The sequence below is a fragment of the Mustelus asterias genome, chromosome 20, assembly GCF_964213995.1.
Source record: "Mustelus asterias chromosome 20, sMusAst1.hap1.1, whole genome shotgun sequence".
Taxonomy (NCBI): domain Eukaryota; kingdom Metazoa; phylum Chordata; class Chondrichthyes; order Carcharhiniformes; family Triakidae; genus Mustelus; species Mustelus asterias.
The window spans coordinates 48,752,838-48,767,921 of NC_135820.1; the positions used below are offsets into that span (position 1 = coordinate 48,752,838).

A 15,084-nucleotide genomic window follows, 5' to 3' on the forward strand; every position below is an offset into this window, starting at 1 on the left:
CAAGATTAGATCTTCCTTTACTTGAGCAACTCTGAGAGTGCATCGCACACTACTCTGATAACTATGCTGTCTCTGATAAGTTCAGATTTTAGGTCTCCACATCCACAGTCTTTTGCCATCCCATATAGATCATTAATTAATAAGTTAACAGGTTCTCCTGGCTGCTGGACACGTTTATTACATTTAGCCCTTACAAGGATTTTATTACTTCTTAGGTGAAAATGATTTTAGTGCTGCTTCAAATTTAGCAGATGATTTGTTGATTCCTTGTCTAACAATAATGATGTCCACTATTGGGCCTACTGAGTAAAGCAGTATGTTAACCTGTTGAGCTTTTAGTCCAGACCTGAAGAATCTCCTAAAGAATCTCCAAAGTCCCCATTTATGTGTTTGACCTGGAAGAGTGGATTTCAGTTACATGGTTAAAAAGGTTAAAACATTTTAAAAGGATAGGTTTAGCTTTAGGAATTTGCTAAAATTCAAGATAGCGCTACTGTTCGTTTGAAGGTCAATGGTTTTTCCACATTTGCTGATTTTGGCGGACTTCTACTTTAAATGCATTCACGCTCAACCTTGGAAAACTTTTAAACAATGGCTGCTTGGACTTCTCCATTTCAGGGCTAAGCTTTAGGGTCAAAAAAGCATTGAATTGTAGCTTTAGCTGTTCTTTATAGCTGATTCTTTAGTTATGATTCTTACAGATTAACTAATTAATTATTGATAATTGTGAATTACTGCTAAAGTAGTTTACTAGAAGAGTACGAGGGATGAATGATGAACTGCCTTGGCACCAAATTTCATTTTGATAGATTGCGTTTTCTAGTTTTCATGCTAAACTTATCAGAAATGACGATACACGATTAATTCTTGGATCTGATCTTTACATTCCTGGTATTGACAAGCTAAAGGGACAATGCTCTTGGACAGCTGGTTAACTGATGTCCTATGATGTGATTGTTTGCTTTGATTTTTTTTGCCCTGACATGATACATAACACTTCATACAGGAAATAATTGGATTCTTGTGATAACAATTCACTAAATAGTTTATCAATAAAACAGTATTTTAGAATTGTGCTACATCTGTTCATGTCACACATTTACACCTAATGTAAATTTGAAAATGAATTATTGTGCAAATTTTAAAACAGGTTGACTCTAATATATACATCGAAAAAACAGTAGTTACGATATATTACATTAACTTGCTATTTATAGTATAATTGCACAATCTAAACATACTTGGAGAACAATCTACAGATTACACAAAGGCATCACTCACCACCAAATTTGCTAATTGTGTTGGGATGCGGCTGGGTGTAGAAACAAGAGCAGATCAGCGAGAGCATTGAGAGCTCCTTCATTTTTTCCTTGTAGGCTTTAAAAACAGAAAAATATATTTTACATTAAAAATTGCAATTTGATTGCCATTTTAACCGGTGCATTGTACAACTTTACCAGCTGGATTCCCATATAAATGGGCATCCGTTTGATAAGATTTGTTAAGAACTTAAATAAAAACCCAAAAGTCCGTACCTCCTTACGCTGCACGGAACACAAAAGGACTGAGCCCCAATGAAATGCCATGCTTAAGATTTTCCCAGTTCGCAAGATTGCTCATCTTTGTTGGCTCATCAAGTACAGCATTAAGGACAGGAGGGATGCTCAGAAATAATGCAATAATGAGCCTGTGACAAATCAGAATTAGCTGGACTGAAAAGTTCAGATGCTCGTCTCATCCCACTATCAAACTGTTTGTCCCAAGTTCCTCTTAGGTACCCATTCATTCAATCATAATTACAATAGTTATAAGAGAAGTGTTCTAATTCACTGAAAATGAATCAAACTCCTACATTAAATAGCTGTGTGGTTCAGTCTCTAAACATTCTTCTTTAAGTCAGATTTGTTGTATTTTGCTATATAAATGAAGCCACAAGGAGATTGTATCCAAAGTGAAAAGGTCTTCCATAAACAGCAAAACACCAGTTGAGTTGGTCACCATTTTACTGTTTTTTGCTTTCCAAGTGCTGTCACTTGTTCCTGCTTCACAAGCAACACCAGTTCCTTCAAATTGACTTGTTGTATTCCCTCGCTGCTTGTTTGTCTCTTTGTCTCCTTGTCTCTTTCTGCTTCTAATGTGGCTGTTTTCAAAAGGTTACGTGTTGGACAGGTGCATGGAGCACACAAGAAAGGTTGAGCAGGGTAATTAGGAACAAAGAGGGACAAAATAGAACCAATTGGGAAGGGAGATAATAAAAATCATGATGAAGTCCTAATGGAAACAAAGGAGGCAAAAATAAAAACATTCAAGCAATGGAGAATCCGGGGCGGGGGGTGGGGGCGAGGCAGAAACAAGAAGTGGAAAAATAACAGTGAAGATACATAACTAACAATAAAAAGGAGAAAAATATGAGATGTCCTTTGTCCTCAATTGTTTTGGAAACAGCAAACACTCCTCTTGTGATAGGCATAAGCACACATACGGAAAAACTATTGCACCCAAATTCAATTATGTTGGCTGGAGCACCATGTATTATTAAACATTCAAATACACAATTCAATCAACTGTCCTTTACTAGTTGCCAGCATTAACTGTTAAATGAAATATGTGTCAGTTTATTCTCCTCGCTGATGTTCGAAGTTCTTGTAACCTTACTTAAAAACGTGTCAGGATGTATGTGGCACTTAAAAAAAAACACTGTCTGAAGCAGGAGATTATGTAAAGTTAGCTGGGAATCACTTAGAAACATTTAATGCACTGGAGGCCTGTGTATGCCGTAACTTGCAAGATTGATGCTGAATAATTTATGCCCGAATCCAAGAGACCATTATGGCCCTGAACATATATTTTTAATTTTTTTATATATACATAGAATTGAGAAAAAAGTAAGATTTTGATTGGAGTATGTTTCTCCTAACTGTAATGAAAGAAAAACTCAGCGCTGTTACAGCTGCCAATTTTTACCATACAACTCAGAGACATTTTTAAATAGAAAATAAAGCATAGTCTTGATTCATGGTAAGAAGAGAGTGATTGAAGGAAAAAAAAAGTCCTATTAATGGCTGACCCAGGCACATATTTTCAAAGAGTTGCAACAATAATTAGGAAGTGCAAAAAAAATTACAAACTTTAAACAAGGAAATAACTGTATATATTATGGGAAAAGAAAAGTATCCCATGGGATTATATTGACCAGCACTGACCAAAATGCCAAACGGGGAAAGCAAGAAGCATTATCAGTAATCAAGAAGAAGCCTAAATTTGTATTTATATCACGCCTTTCACAACCTTGGGATATCTCAAAGCATTTTAGTCCAAGTGCTTTACTATATTGTTAACTTCGGTATTAGCTTTAAAAAAAAAAATCAACATTTGACTATCATTAGTGCACTGCCAAAATTCTATCCTAAAATTATTCTAACTTAATTACCGGTGGCTGTTGATGCATTAACATATCCACCGCCCATTGGGATTGTAGTATCTTCTATTGCAGCCAATAACAACTCCTGTGTGACAATTAAAATCCAGCATGAAACAAAAGTGGTGCCGTTATGTCTGTGGTGATCCCTCGACAGATGTGTTGGTTGCACTAATGGTTTAGTGCAGGGATTTTTCATTCTTCTGTATGAGAGGGTCTACAAATATTGGCATGCCCCTGAGAAATGCCAGACATGTATGAACACGCTCCTGAAAACACCTTGTCCTGATTTCTGGAATACAATGTCATCTTCCCTTTGCAATAATTGAAATAAATTATTTTCATTGAGGAACTGAGATAGGCAAACACATAGAGACTACGATCATGTACCTTGGGACTGCCCTGAAGCCACCCCAAGGACCATTAGATACCACTTCGATGTTCTGGTCTTTGTACCATTTTCTTAGTGAGCTGCAAGCACCTCATGGACTGTTTTCCAATTCAGAAAATTCAGAATTTTTGCTGTTTTCTAATTCAGAAAAATAATTTATGACTACAAACAGCTTTGACACAGTGGTGTCAGTGGTTAGCAGTGCTGCCTCACAGCACCAGGGACCCTGATTCGATTCCTGGCTTGCGTCACTGTATGTGTGGGGTCCACACATTCTCCCTGTGTCTGCGTGGGTTTCCTCCAAGCGCTCCGGTTTCCTCCCACGCTCTAAAGATGTGCAGGTTAGGTTGATTGGCCATGCTAAAATTATCCTAGTGTCTGGGGGATTAGCAGGGTAAATGTGTGGGGTTACGGGAATAGGGCCTGGGTGGGATTGTGGTCGGTGCAGACTCGATGGGCCGAATGGCCTCCTTCTGCACTGTAGGGATTCTATGATTCTATTCTACGAAAACAGTTGGTCAACAGGGGAGCAGGAGGGAGCAAATGGTAAGTGATGAGGACAGGTCAGCAGCAGGCCGGAATAATTTTTGAAGGGCCCAGAGATGCACCCTGCTCCTCCTGGCTCTACAAAATTCTGATGATAAAATCTCAAACACTCACCTTTTGGAGAGAGGGGCTTCCTGACCTTCCTTTAACAATCACCAGGGAGGTTTCTCATCACTGGGGTAAATGGAAACTGGCGCTCGCTGTGCACCCTCCTCCCATTTCTCCTCAAAGGAGCTCAACAGCAAGTGGAGAAGCTTGATTTCCATATTGGGTGCCCATTTAAAGGCCTCCCTGCAAGTTGAATCAAGTTGGCAAATGGAAATAAAAGGTCTCCACCCAACTTCCAATTTCTGGTCACCCGTGTATCAAGTGAGCAACAAGGGACCAGCGGTTAGAAGTTTCCGTTAATACCCCTTTAAATATCACAGCAGCATTTTTAAAATTTAGTTGCTCGACAAATGCTCAATGGGATGATGTAACGTGTCATTTTTAAAATTATTTTTATCTTGCTCGAGGTGTGATATCATTATTACTGAAACAACATGTGATTATTCCAGCTCTACTCCTCCGCCATTGTTTAATATCAAATAATGAAGCTGTATTGCAGAAGCATAGAAAGATTTACAGCACAGATGGAAGCCATTCAGCCCATCATGCCTGTGCCAGCCAAAAGAGTTGTCCAGCCTAATCCCATCTTCCAGCTCATGTCTGTAGCCCTGTGTAAACTGATGTGAAGTTGTCATTGTCGTACAGAGTAACTGTCACAAAAAATAAGGAAAGATCCCGGGGGCGGGCCGGGAGATTTCAGCGGGGCTGGATTAGCGCGATCCAAGCTGGGCATCTGGCCCCAAGCGCGTTTCCCAGCGCTGGATTTCCAGCACCTTCAGCTCCATAGTGGAAATAGGCATGGAGCTGCATTAGGCGTGCAAAGGAGTACGTAAATCTAATTTAAATATCGTTAGCGGGCACGGGACTGAAGTCTCCAGGTCTATTAGCCTCTTTCCCCGCTCGCCAGGAGTGTTTCACTCCAGCAGGGTTTACAGTACCTCCCTACTTTCGGGGAGCGAGCAGCCCAACCCCGCTAGAGTGAAGGGGGGGGCAATCAAAGCCCCCCCAGAGGGTCGGACGCCGGGGGGGGGTGCCCCCTGGGCATTGGCACCCTGGCAGTGCGAGGCTGTGCCCCCTGGTACTGCCCAAGGGACAAAGTACCAATGCCCAGGGGCACCTTGGCACTGCCCACCGGGCATAAGGCAGTGCCAAGGGGACAGGGCCTAATGTGGGCGGGACCTAATAGGGGCAGGGCCTCTGGGGGTTATTGGTGGGGGTGGGGGTGGGGGCTCCCGCTGACACTGCACTTCGGGATCACAAGCAAAGGGAGGGAGGCCGTTGGGGTGGGCGGGTGGGGGGGGAGGGGGGGAGGGTGTTGGCCTACCGGGTTGGGAGTGGGGAGGTAGGGGTTGGGGTCGGTGTATTGAATGGGAGATTGGGGCTACGAGGGGGGAGGGGGGGCAGTGATCGAGGTGGACTGGGGGTGGGGGGGTGGATTCAGAGCTGGGCGCAGACATGCTTGGGGGGGCTAACGATTGGGCCACTGGAGGGGGGGGGGGGTGCGTGTGGAGGGTCCGCATTGCGGGAGTTGTGGGGCGAGCCAGCAATCGAGCTGGCCAGAAATTGGGAGGCCGGCAGTCAGGGGCCACTGCACATGCACCAATCTCGGCACTGATAGATGCATGCCCTCAGCGCTATGCCGCCAGCCTCTCCAGCGGGAATCGGCCCCGCCCCTGATTATTCACACAGTTCACGCTAGTGCACTCTGCTGTGCACAATGTGTGGGAGATTCATTTTAGAAATCCCACTGAAAAAAGTTTTCACATGAATTCGACACTTAGAATTTTTGGGGGAGAATCTCCCCCCCATCCCCAAACTCACCAGGTGATCCCCCATCCTGCTCCCCGATTGGTTCCCTGCACTACAGATTGATCCTTAAAGAGACAATCACCGCAATATTCTTGCAATGTGAACACCACTGACATTCGAGGCCAGCATTTATTGCCCATCACTAATTGCCCTAGAGCAGGTGATGGTGAGCATATTCATATATCACTAATTGAGTGTATAAAATATCCCAGGACTTCCTATATTTGCAAGATAATTTCCAATATAATGTTATTCATTCCCTCAATTTTATTAATTCCTATCTCAGTTTTTGGATCTCCCAACTTTCCTTTTTATTGATTTGTGGGACATGGGCATCGCTGGCTGGCCAGCATTTATTGCCTCTCCCTACTTGCCCAAGGGCAGTTGAGAGTCAACCACATTGCTGTGGCTCTGGAATCTCATGTAGTCCAGACCAGTATAGATGGCAGGTTTCCTTCCCTAAAGGACATTGGTGAACCAGATGAGATTTTCCAACAATCAACAATGGTTTCATGGTCACCAGTAGATTCTTCATTCCAGATTTTAAAAATTGAATTCAAATTCCACCATCTGCCATGGCGGGATTCGAACCCGGGTCCTCAGAAGCTGAGTTTCTGGATTAATAGCCTATCGATAATACCACTAGACCATCGCGTCCATAATTCGACATGCTCTCTCATTTAACCATCTGAGACTCATTAACTCTGGAGAAAGTTGGACAGAATTTCACCCCCTCTCGTAAAACATCCTCTTACCTCCTGGTTCTGTAGAAAGTCTTCTCCATGGAGCCAACCATACTGTTCAGCCAATTGTTTGGTCATCTTCAATGCCAAAGGATTTCATCCATGTATCCATGTAATCACAAATTATAAACCACACACAGTCCCAGTCCTGTCCACTGTAGCCTCTGCTGCCTCAGGGACTGGAGATCTGCTGGCTAATCTGTTGGCCAGCAGCTCTCTGGTGAAGCAGGGCTACTTTTCAAGCCAGAGCCTCCTGCCGATCACTGCTTGCTGGAGCGTGAATTAATTTTGGGGTAGACTGTGTCGGCGGAGATGTGTTCCCTATCGTCACTTCGGATGGCGGGAAAGAAAATCCTAACATCCTAAATATCCTGGCCATAGGGTTGTTTACTGGCTTCATGCAATGGTCGGAGCTAGTATATTGGGAAGTGAGAGTAAAGGACACAATTGGAGTTATCAGTGTATATTCAATTATATGACAGAAAACAATGGACAGCATTTTCCGATCTCCATCATTTCACCCACTCCGCCCCCCCCATCCCGCTGCCAGCAAGAATGGAGAATTTGGCGCTCAGCCAAAACACCATTCACTGCAACGGTACTGGAGAATCCCAGCCGCAGGGAAGGTCAGAGGTTTCCGGTGAATATTTCTAATTCTCAACTCATACGATTCTCTTAAATCTGAGGATTAAGATGGTCCTACAGTGCTACACTGTTAATTGGTTCACACGGTAACCTGTAGGGTTAGTAATGATGTTGGTTCCACATTCTCCAGTCAGTAAGAGTCTGCATGGAGTTGGGATGCCTAATGATGCATTAAATGGTGGTAAAGAGTCACACTGAGAAAGGAAGAAATTGAATCTGTGAATTCATTCAAAGAACAAAGAAAAGTACCGTGCAGGAACAGGCCCTTCAGCCCTCCAAGCATGTGCTGATCATGATGCCCTAACAAAGCCAAAATAAACATGCCCTTACTCGGTCCGTATCCCTCTATTCTCTCCCTATTCATGTACCCTCCAGATCTCTCTTAAATGTTGCTAATGTGCCTGCCTCCACCATCTCCTCTGGCGGCACGTTTCAGGCACTTACCACTCCCTGCGTGAAAAACTTCCCCCGCATATCTCCTTAAACTTTTCCCCTCTCGCCATGAACCTGTGCCCCCTTGTAATTGACACTTCCACCCTTGGAAAAAACCTCTGACTATCCACCTATCTCTGCCTCTCATAATTTTGTAGATCTCTATCAGGTCTCCCCTCAGCCTCCATCTTTCCAGTGAAAACAATCCTAGTTTATTCAACCTCTTCTCACAGCCAACGCCCTCAAGACCAGGCAACATCCTGGCGAACCTTCTGTGCATTCTCTCCAAAGCTTCCACATTCTTCTGGTAATGTGGTGACCAGAATTGCACGCAATACTCCAAATGTGGCCTAACCAAGGTTTTATAAAACTGTAACATGATTTCCCAACTCTTGTACTCAACGACCCAGCTGATGAAGGCAAGCATGCCATTTGCTTTCTTAATTACCTTGGCCATCTGTGTTGCCACTTTTAGGGAACTGTCTACCTGCACGCCTCTGTATGTTAATGTTCCTAAGGGTTCTGCCATTTACAGTATAATTCATACCTAAATTTGATCCTCCAAAATGCATCACCTCACATTTGTCCAGATTAAAATCCATCTGCCATTTCTGTGCTCAAATCTCCAATCTATCTATATTCTGTTGTACCCTCTGACAATCCCCGGCACTATCAGCAACTCCACCAATCTTCGTGTCATCCGCAAACTTACTTATCAGACATCCACATTTTCCTCCAAATCATTTATATATACTACAAACAACCAAGGTCCCAGCACTGATCCCTGCGGAACACCACTAGCTACAGATCTCCATTCTGAAAAACACCCTTCCACCGCTACTCTCTGTCTTTTATAACCAAGCCAGTTCTGAATCCATCTAGCTAGCCCACCCCGAATCTCGAGTGATTATAGTTTTTGTACCAGTCTGCCGTGTGGGACCTTGTCAAACACCTAACTAAAGTGCACATAAACTACATCCACAGCCCTTCCCTCACCAATTATCTTTGTCAGCATAGTCCTGACAGATACGGAGATCAAACAATGAGAAGGTTGAGAAAATTAGTTCCTAAGGCAGGAAAGGATGAGAAATCAGGAGCAATAGTAAACTTGGATAGTTCCTTCATGCTTCCATTCGGCCAATTCATAGCATTTAACCAGCATAGGTTGAAATATGGGAATAAATTTCTCCACTTGCCTTCTGTTTGGGGTTGAATCTTATACAGTGGGACAAAACGTATACTGCAATATCATACAGCTAGACAACAGCACTTTAAAGGTACATGACTTTGGGTGACATTTTGAAAAATGCGCATAACCATTCTTAAATAGAACAGAGCATTGCAGCTTAAAGACTAATACTTGGTGAGAATCAAAGGGCGAGTGTAACCCTGGCAGAAATCGAGCAGTTAAAAATTGCCTGTGGGACTCACCTGCCAATATTCAGGCTCTGATCTTAATCTGCTGTCCTGAATAGGCAAGCAGAAACTGAGCGTGAAGGGATCCTTCTTTAAGTATGCTATTTTAACAGTGGGCCTGCGCATGGAAACTGGCGTGGTTTTCCTAACAGGTTTGCTCAAAGTTAAAATCTGGGTTTTAATAGGAATGGAAGAAATGCAGATTTTTTTATCGCAGTTCAACCATAAATAAGACCTCTGACCCAAATTTAATTCTTAACTTTGAGAAATATAGCAATATGCAAACTGTTAAAATAATTAAAATTGCATTGATATCGACGCATTCCTATTTCTGATCCTGAACTTTCCACAAATACTGTCCAACCTCTGCAGTATTTTGCTTTTATTTTATCCCTGTTATTTTTCTATTTGTTGACGAATGTGCTAGAAGGCAAAATATGACAACAAAACAGTTATTTTTATATCTCGATGTTGGAAGTCTTCTCTGGATTTTATACAAGAGGTTGTGCAAGGCAGCTGGTGACACAGGACAGGGAGCAGGATAGTGAAAGACTAGCAAGGCAACATTTCAAAACAATTGATTTTTTAAAAAAAGAATCAATTGAGCATTGTGACTGCAAATCCCACACCATTTAGGAACACTGCTTTGACTTCCATTATTATGAAGAGGGATATATCATTGGAGCAAATACATTCCCGTAAAATGAAAAAATGAAGTATTGAATTCTGAAAATCATGCCAAACAGAAAATGTGGGTAACGCACAGGCATGTTGTCTGTATTTCTCTTTCAGACGCTGATGAACCTGCTGGATATCTTCTGCATTTTTTTTGCTCTTTCTTTTAATCTGTATGTATGAAATTCAATAGATTATAGAAATTTGCAGCATAGAATGAGGTCATTTGGCCCATCATTTCTGTGCTGGATGCAGAAGAGCTATCCAACTTAATCTCACCTTCCAGCTGTTGGTCCTTAATCTTGTGGGTTGTGACACTTCCACTGTATATCCAAATATTTTTTAAAAATGTAATGAAGGCTTCTGCTCTGCTAACTTTTCAAGTAGTAAGACCACCACCCTCTACCCTCTTGAGTGAAAGAATTTCTCCATATCTCCACTCCAGTCCTTCTGCCAATTATTTTAAATCTATGCCCCCATGTTATTGACCTCTCTGCTCCTTCCAATCAAATCTTTTTCCCTGCTGTCAGCCACAGGGAAGGTCATCGCAAAAATCCTCCTGAATCACCTTCTCCCTGTAGTTGGAGAGTTCCTCCCAGAGTTGCAATGCTGATTTTGCCCACTAAGGGGCACAATGGGCATTCTCTTCACCTGGCAGCAACTACAAGAGAAATGCAGCAAACAGCACCAACCCTTGTACATGGCCTTCTCTGACCTCACAAAGGCCTTTGACAAACTGTCAACCACGAGGGATTATGGATTATGTTTCAGCAGATCCAAATGTTTGATGCCATCCTCTGCCTGCTCCATGATGAAGTGCGAGCTCTGACCCTGACGAAGGGATCCACAGTAAGAAGTCTCACAACACCAGGTTAAAGTCCAACAGATTTATCTGGTAGCACAAGCCACCAAAATAGACCCCATCAGTCTCACAGCAGACACAGAGGAATAACCAAAAGCTAGTGGCTTGTGCTACCAAATAAACCTGTTGCACTTTAACCTGGTGTTGCGAGACTTCTTACTGTGTTTACCCCAGTCCAATGCCGGCATCTCCACATCATAATGGATCCACCACAGACCCAATTTGCTTTGGGACTGAAGTCAAGCAAGGCTGTGTCATCACACCGACACTCCTCTTGACCTTCCTTGCTGCAATGCTCCATTTCACCTTCAGCAAGCTCCCCGCAGGAGTTGAGCTAAACTACAGAACAAATTTGTTCATTATCCGTCGCCTGCAGGCCTGATCCAAAGTTGTCCCATCCACTCACCTGATGAAGGAGCAGCGCTCCGAAAGCTCGTGATTCCTAATAAACCTGTTGGACTTTAACCTGGTGCTGTGAGACTTCTTACTGTGCCCGCCCCAGTCTAATGTCGACATCTCCACATCTTGTCCCATCCTCTGTCATTGGACGACACTATGCAGACAATGCTTGCACACCCTTGATGGTTGAGCTCCAAGCCATCATCAACACCTTCACCAAGGCATCTGAGAGCATGGGCCTCACACTAAACATCCATAAAACAAACGTCCCCGACTAATCTACCCCCACCACACATCACTACTCCTTGGTTATCAACATCCACAACGAGGCCTTGGAAAACACTTTCTCTATCTTGGGAATGTACTGGGGCAGGGCAGACATCGATGATGAGGTTAAACACCACCTTCAGTGTACTAGTGCAGCCTTCAGTCGCCTGAGGAAGAAAATGATTGAAGATCAGGACCACAGACCCAGCATCAAGCTCATGGCCTACAGAGCAGTAGTGTTACCTGCTCTCCTATATAGCTCAGAGATGTGGACTATGTACAGTACGTGCCTCAAGACCCTGGAGAAGTACCTACTCAGAACTTCAATACAGCAAGCAAGCCCCAGGAGGGCAGAAGAAATGTTTCAAGGACACCCTGAGAGTCACCTTAAAAAGGTGCAACATCCCCACTGACACCTGGGAATCCCTGGCCCAAGACTGCCCAATGTGGTGGAAAAGTATCTGGGAAGGAGCTGAACACCTCGAATTTCAATGCTGAGAGGAAGCTGAAGCCAAGGGTTGACAGTGAAAACGTGTGGCAAACCAGGCACTCCACCCACCCACTCCTCCGACCACCGTCTGCCCTACCTGTGACAAGCACTGTAGGTCGTGCATTGGACCTCTCGGTTGCCTGAGAACTCAGTGTTAGTGTGGAAGAAAGGATTGCCTAAGATATAAGATATAAGCCCCTCATTATTTTATACAATTAAATCTCCCCCCAGCCTCCTCTGTTTCAAAGAAAACAAACTCTGCCTATCCAGCTTTACCTTATAGCTAACATTTTCCAGTCCTGGCAACATCCTTCTAAATTTCCTCTGTACCCTCTCTAATGAAATCTCATCCTTTCTGTAATGTGATGGCCAGAACTCTACACAGTACTCTGGCTATGGTCTAACTACTGATTTATACAGGAGGAGTATAATTTCCTTGATCTTATATTCTATTTTGCCTTCTTAACCACCTAATTTACCTGTGCTCCTACTTCAAAGATTTGTGGACATGCAGTGCTCGGCCCTCTCTGTTCTTTTACATTTCCCAGTATCCCACCATTTACTGCATATTTCCTTGCCTTATTTGCCCTCCCTAAATGCATCATTGTGCACATCTCTGGATTGAATTGCATTTGCCACTTTTCTTGATATTTTCCTGCTAGCTCCAGCTTTCTTCCTCACGATTAACCACATGGTCAATTTTTGTGTGATCTGCAACCTTCTTAATTATGTCCCTGATATTTAAGTCTAAATTATTGACGTATATCATGAAAGCTAAGGGACTTAGGTCTGACTCCTGTGGAACCTCACCAGCAACAGCCTTTTAGTCACAAAAACACTCGTCAAATATTACCCTTTGTTTTCTGCCCTGAGCCAATTTTGGATTCAACCTGCCATTTTCCCTTAGATCCCTTGGGTATTTATTTTTCTGATCCATCTGTCATGTGGAACCTTATCAAAAATGTTGCTAAAATCCAGGTAGACAACATCAAATCATTTTATCCTCATCAACCCTCCTTGTTACCTCTTCAAAAAATGCAATCAAGTTAGTCAGATATGACCTTAATAAATCTATGTTAACTTTCCATGATTAATGCATGCTTTTCTCTTGATACTGTCCCTCAGAACATTTCTGAATAATTTGTCCACCAATGAGATGAGAGTGAGTAGCCTGTTAACTACTCTGTCAAGCAGATACTGCACTTCAGATTCCACTACATGATGGAACATCCCACCACAATGTGCCCATTGGTCGGCAGGTCAAAAATCAGCCTGTCAGTCACATGAAGATCCATGGTAGAAAATCACAACCCCAAGTAGATGTCACCCTCAAATCGAGTGACAGCTAACAATGACTCAGCCTATCCTTTTCCCTCTTCTTAAACAATGGTACAATGTTAGCCATCTTCCAATGCCATGCCTGTAGTCACAGACGATTGGAAAATGGTGATCAAAGCTTCTGGTATTTTCTTCTTTGCTGCTGGAATAGGTTACAATATATTTCATCCAGGCCTGATCAAAGATAATAAAACCCTTAATATTTTCTCTTTCATCTTCTTTATCACATCCGATATTTCATACTCCTTCTCCTGATCTTAATTATCTGCACCGTCTCCCTCTTTTGTGAGGACAGGAGCAAAGTATTCATTACAAACCATCTCTCAACTCCAGACACAGGTTACCTTTCCTGGGCTCTAATAGATGCCCACACCCCATCTTTTTCCTGGTAATCCATTTGCTCTTTATGTATTGATAAACATCTTTGGGTTTCCTTGCTTTTATTTACCAGTAGTTTTTCATGCTTCTTTCTTTGTTCTTCTGGTTTTTCCCACAGTATTGAGCTCTCAGTATCTGGCATAAGCTTCCTTTTACACCTTGTCCTGCCATATATTCTCCGGGACATCCAGAAGGCTCTAGATTTGGGAAACCCTCCCCTTTTTCCTTGTTGTGGTATATTTGCTCTGAACCATCTCTATCTTCTCCTCGAATTTCCCACTGCTCTGACATTGATTTACCTTCAAGTAGCTGTTTCCATTGCACTTTTGCTAAATTAGGAAAATTGCTTTTTCCTCAGGTGAGAACTTTAATTTCTGTTTAATCTTTTCCATAACAATGCTAACTCTAACTGAATGGTGATCCATATCACCAAATTACTCTCCCAAAGATACATCTGTCCATAGTCCCTTAGACTATGTCCAGAACTGGCCCTTCTTGACACTGCAATAGGCAAATGAATTCATACAATAGAATCCCTACAGTGCAGAAGGAGGCCATTCAGCACATTGAGTCTGCGTCAACTCTCTGACAGAGTATCTTTCCCAGACCCTCTCCCCCACCCTATCTCAGTAACCCCACACAATTACCATGGCTAATCCATCTAAGGGGCAATCTAGCGTGGCCAATCCACCTAACCTGAACATCTTCGGACTGTGATAGGAAATGGGAGCAACCGAAGAAAACCCACACAGACACAGGGAGAACATGCAGACTCAACGCAGGCAGTCACCCAAAGCCAGGAATTGAACCCGGGTCCCTGGCACTGTGAGGCAACAGTGCTCACCACTGCCACCCTTTCACAGTAAAAATGTGCGGAATTGCATATTAGTAAGAAAAGTAAGGAGATCATATATTACTTGTAAAATAATAATTTAAATGGGGTAGAGAAGTAAAAGGTTCAAGGGAAAGCAATATACATGTCACTAAAATTTAAGATGCAAGTTAATAAAATAAACCCAGTATGAGAGTTTATTTCAAGTTTATTTGAAAAGTCAAGAAGTTATGCTAACTTGTATTGGACCTTGTTTAGAATATGTACAGTTCTGGCTGCCATAGTAGAAAAAGGATATAGGGTCACTAGAGAGAGTGCTAAAAGATTTACAAATG

At 42.8% G+C, this 15,084-nt stretch overlaps 1 protein-coding gene across 1 annotated transcript in view; it reads right to left on the bottom strand.

Annotated features, from left to right (window-relative positions):
• The window catches only part of LOC144508297 (stathmin-3-like), a 62,000-nt gene that overhangs the window by 14,702 nt on the left and 32,214 nt on the right, over positions 1-15,084 (bottom strand). The window contains exon 2 of the mRNA XM_078236115.1: positions 1,282-1,377. Coding sequence (XP_078092241.1) covers positions 1,282-1,377 — 96 coding nt within the window. The remainder of the gene's footprint in view (positions 1-1,281; positions 1,378-15,084) is intronic.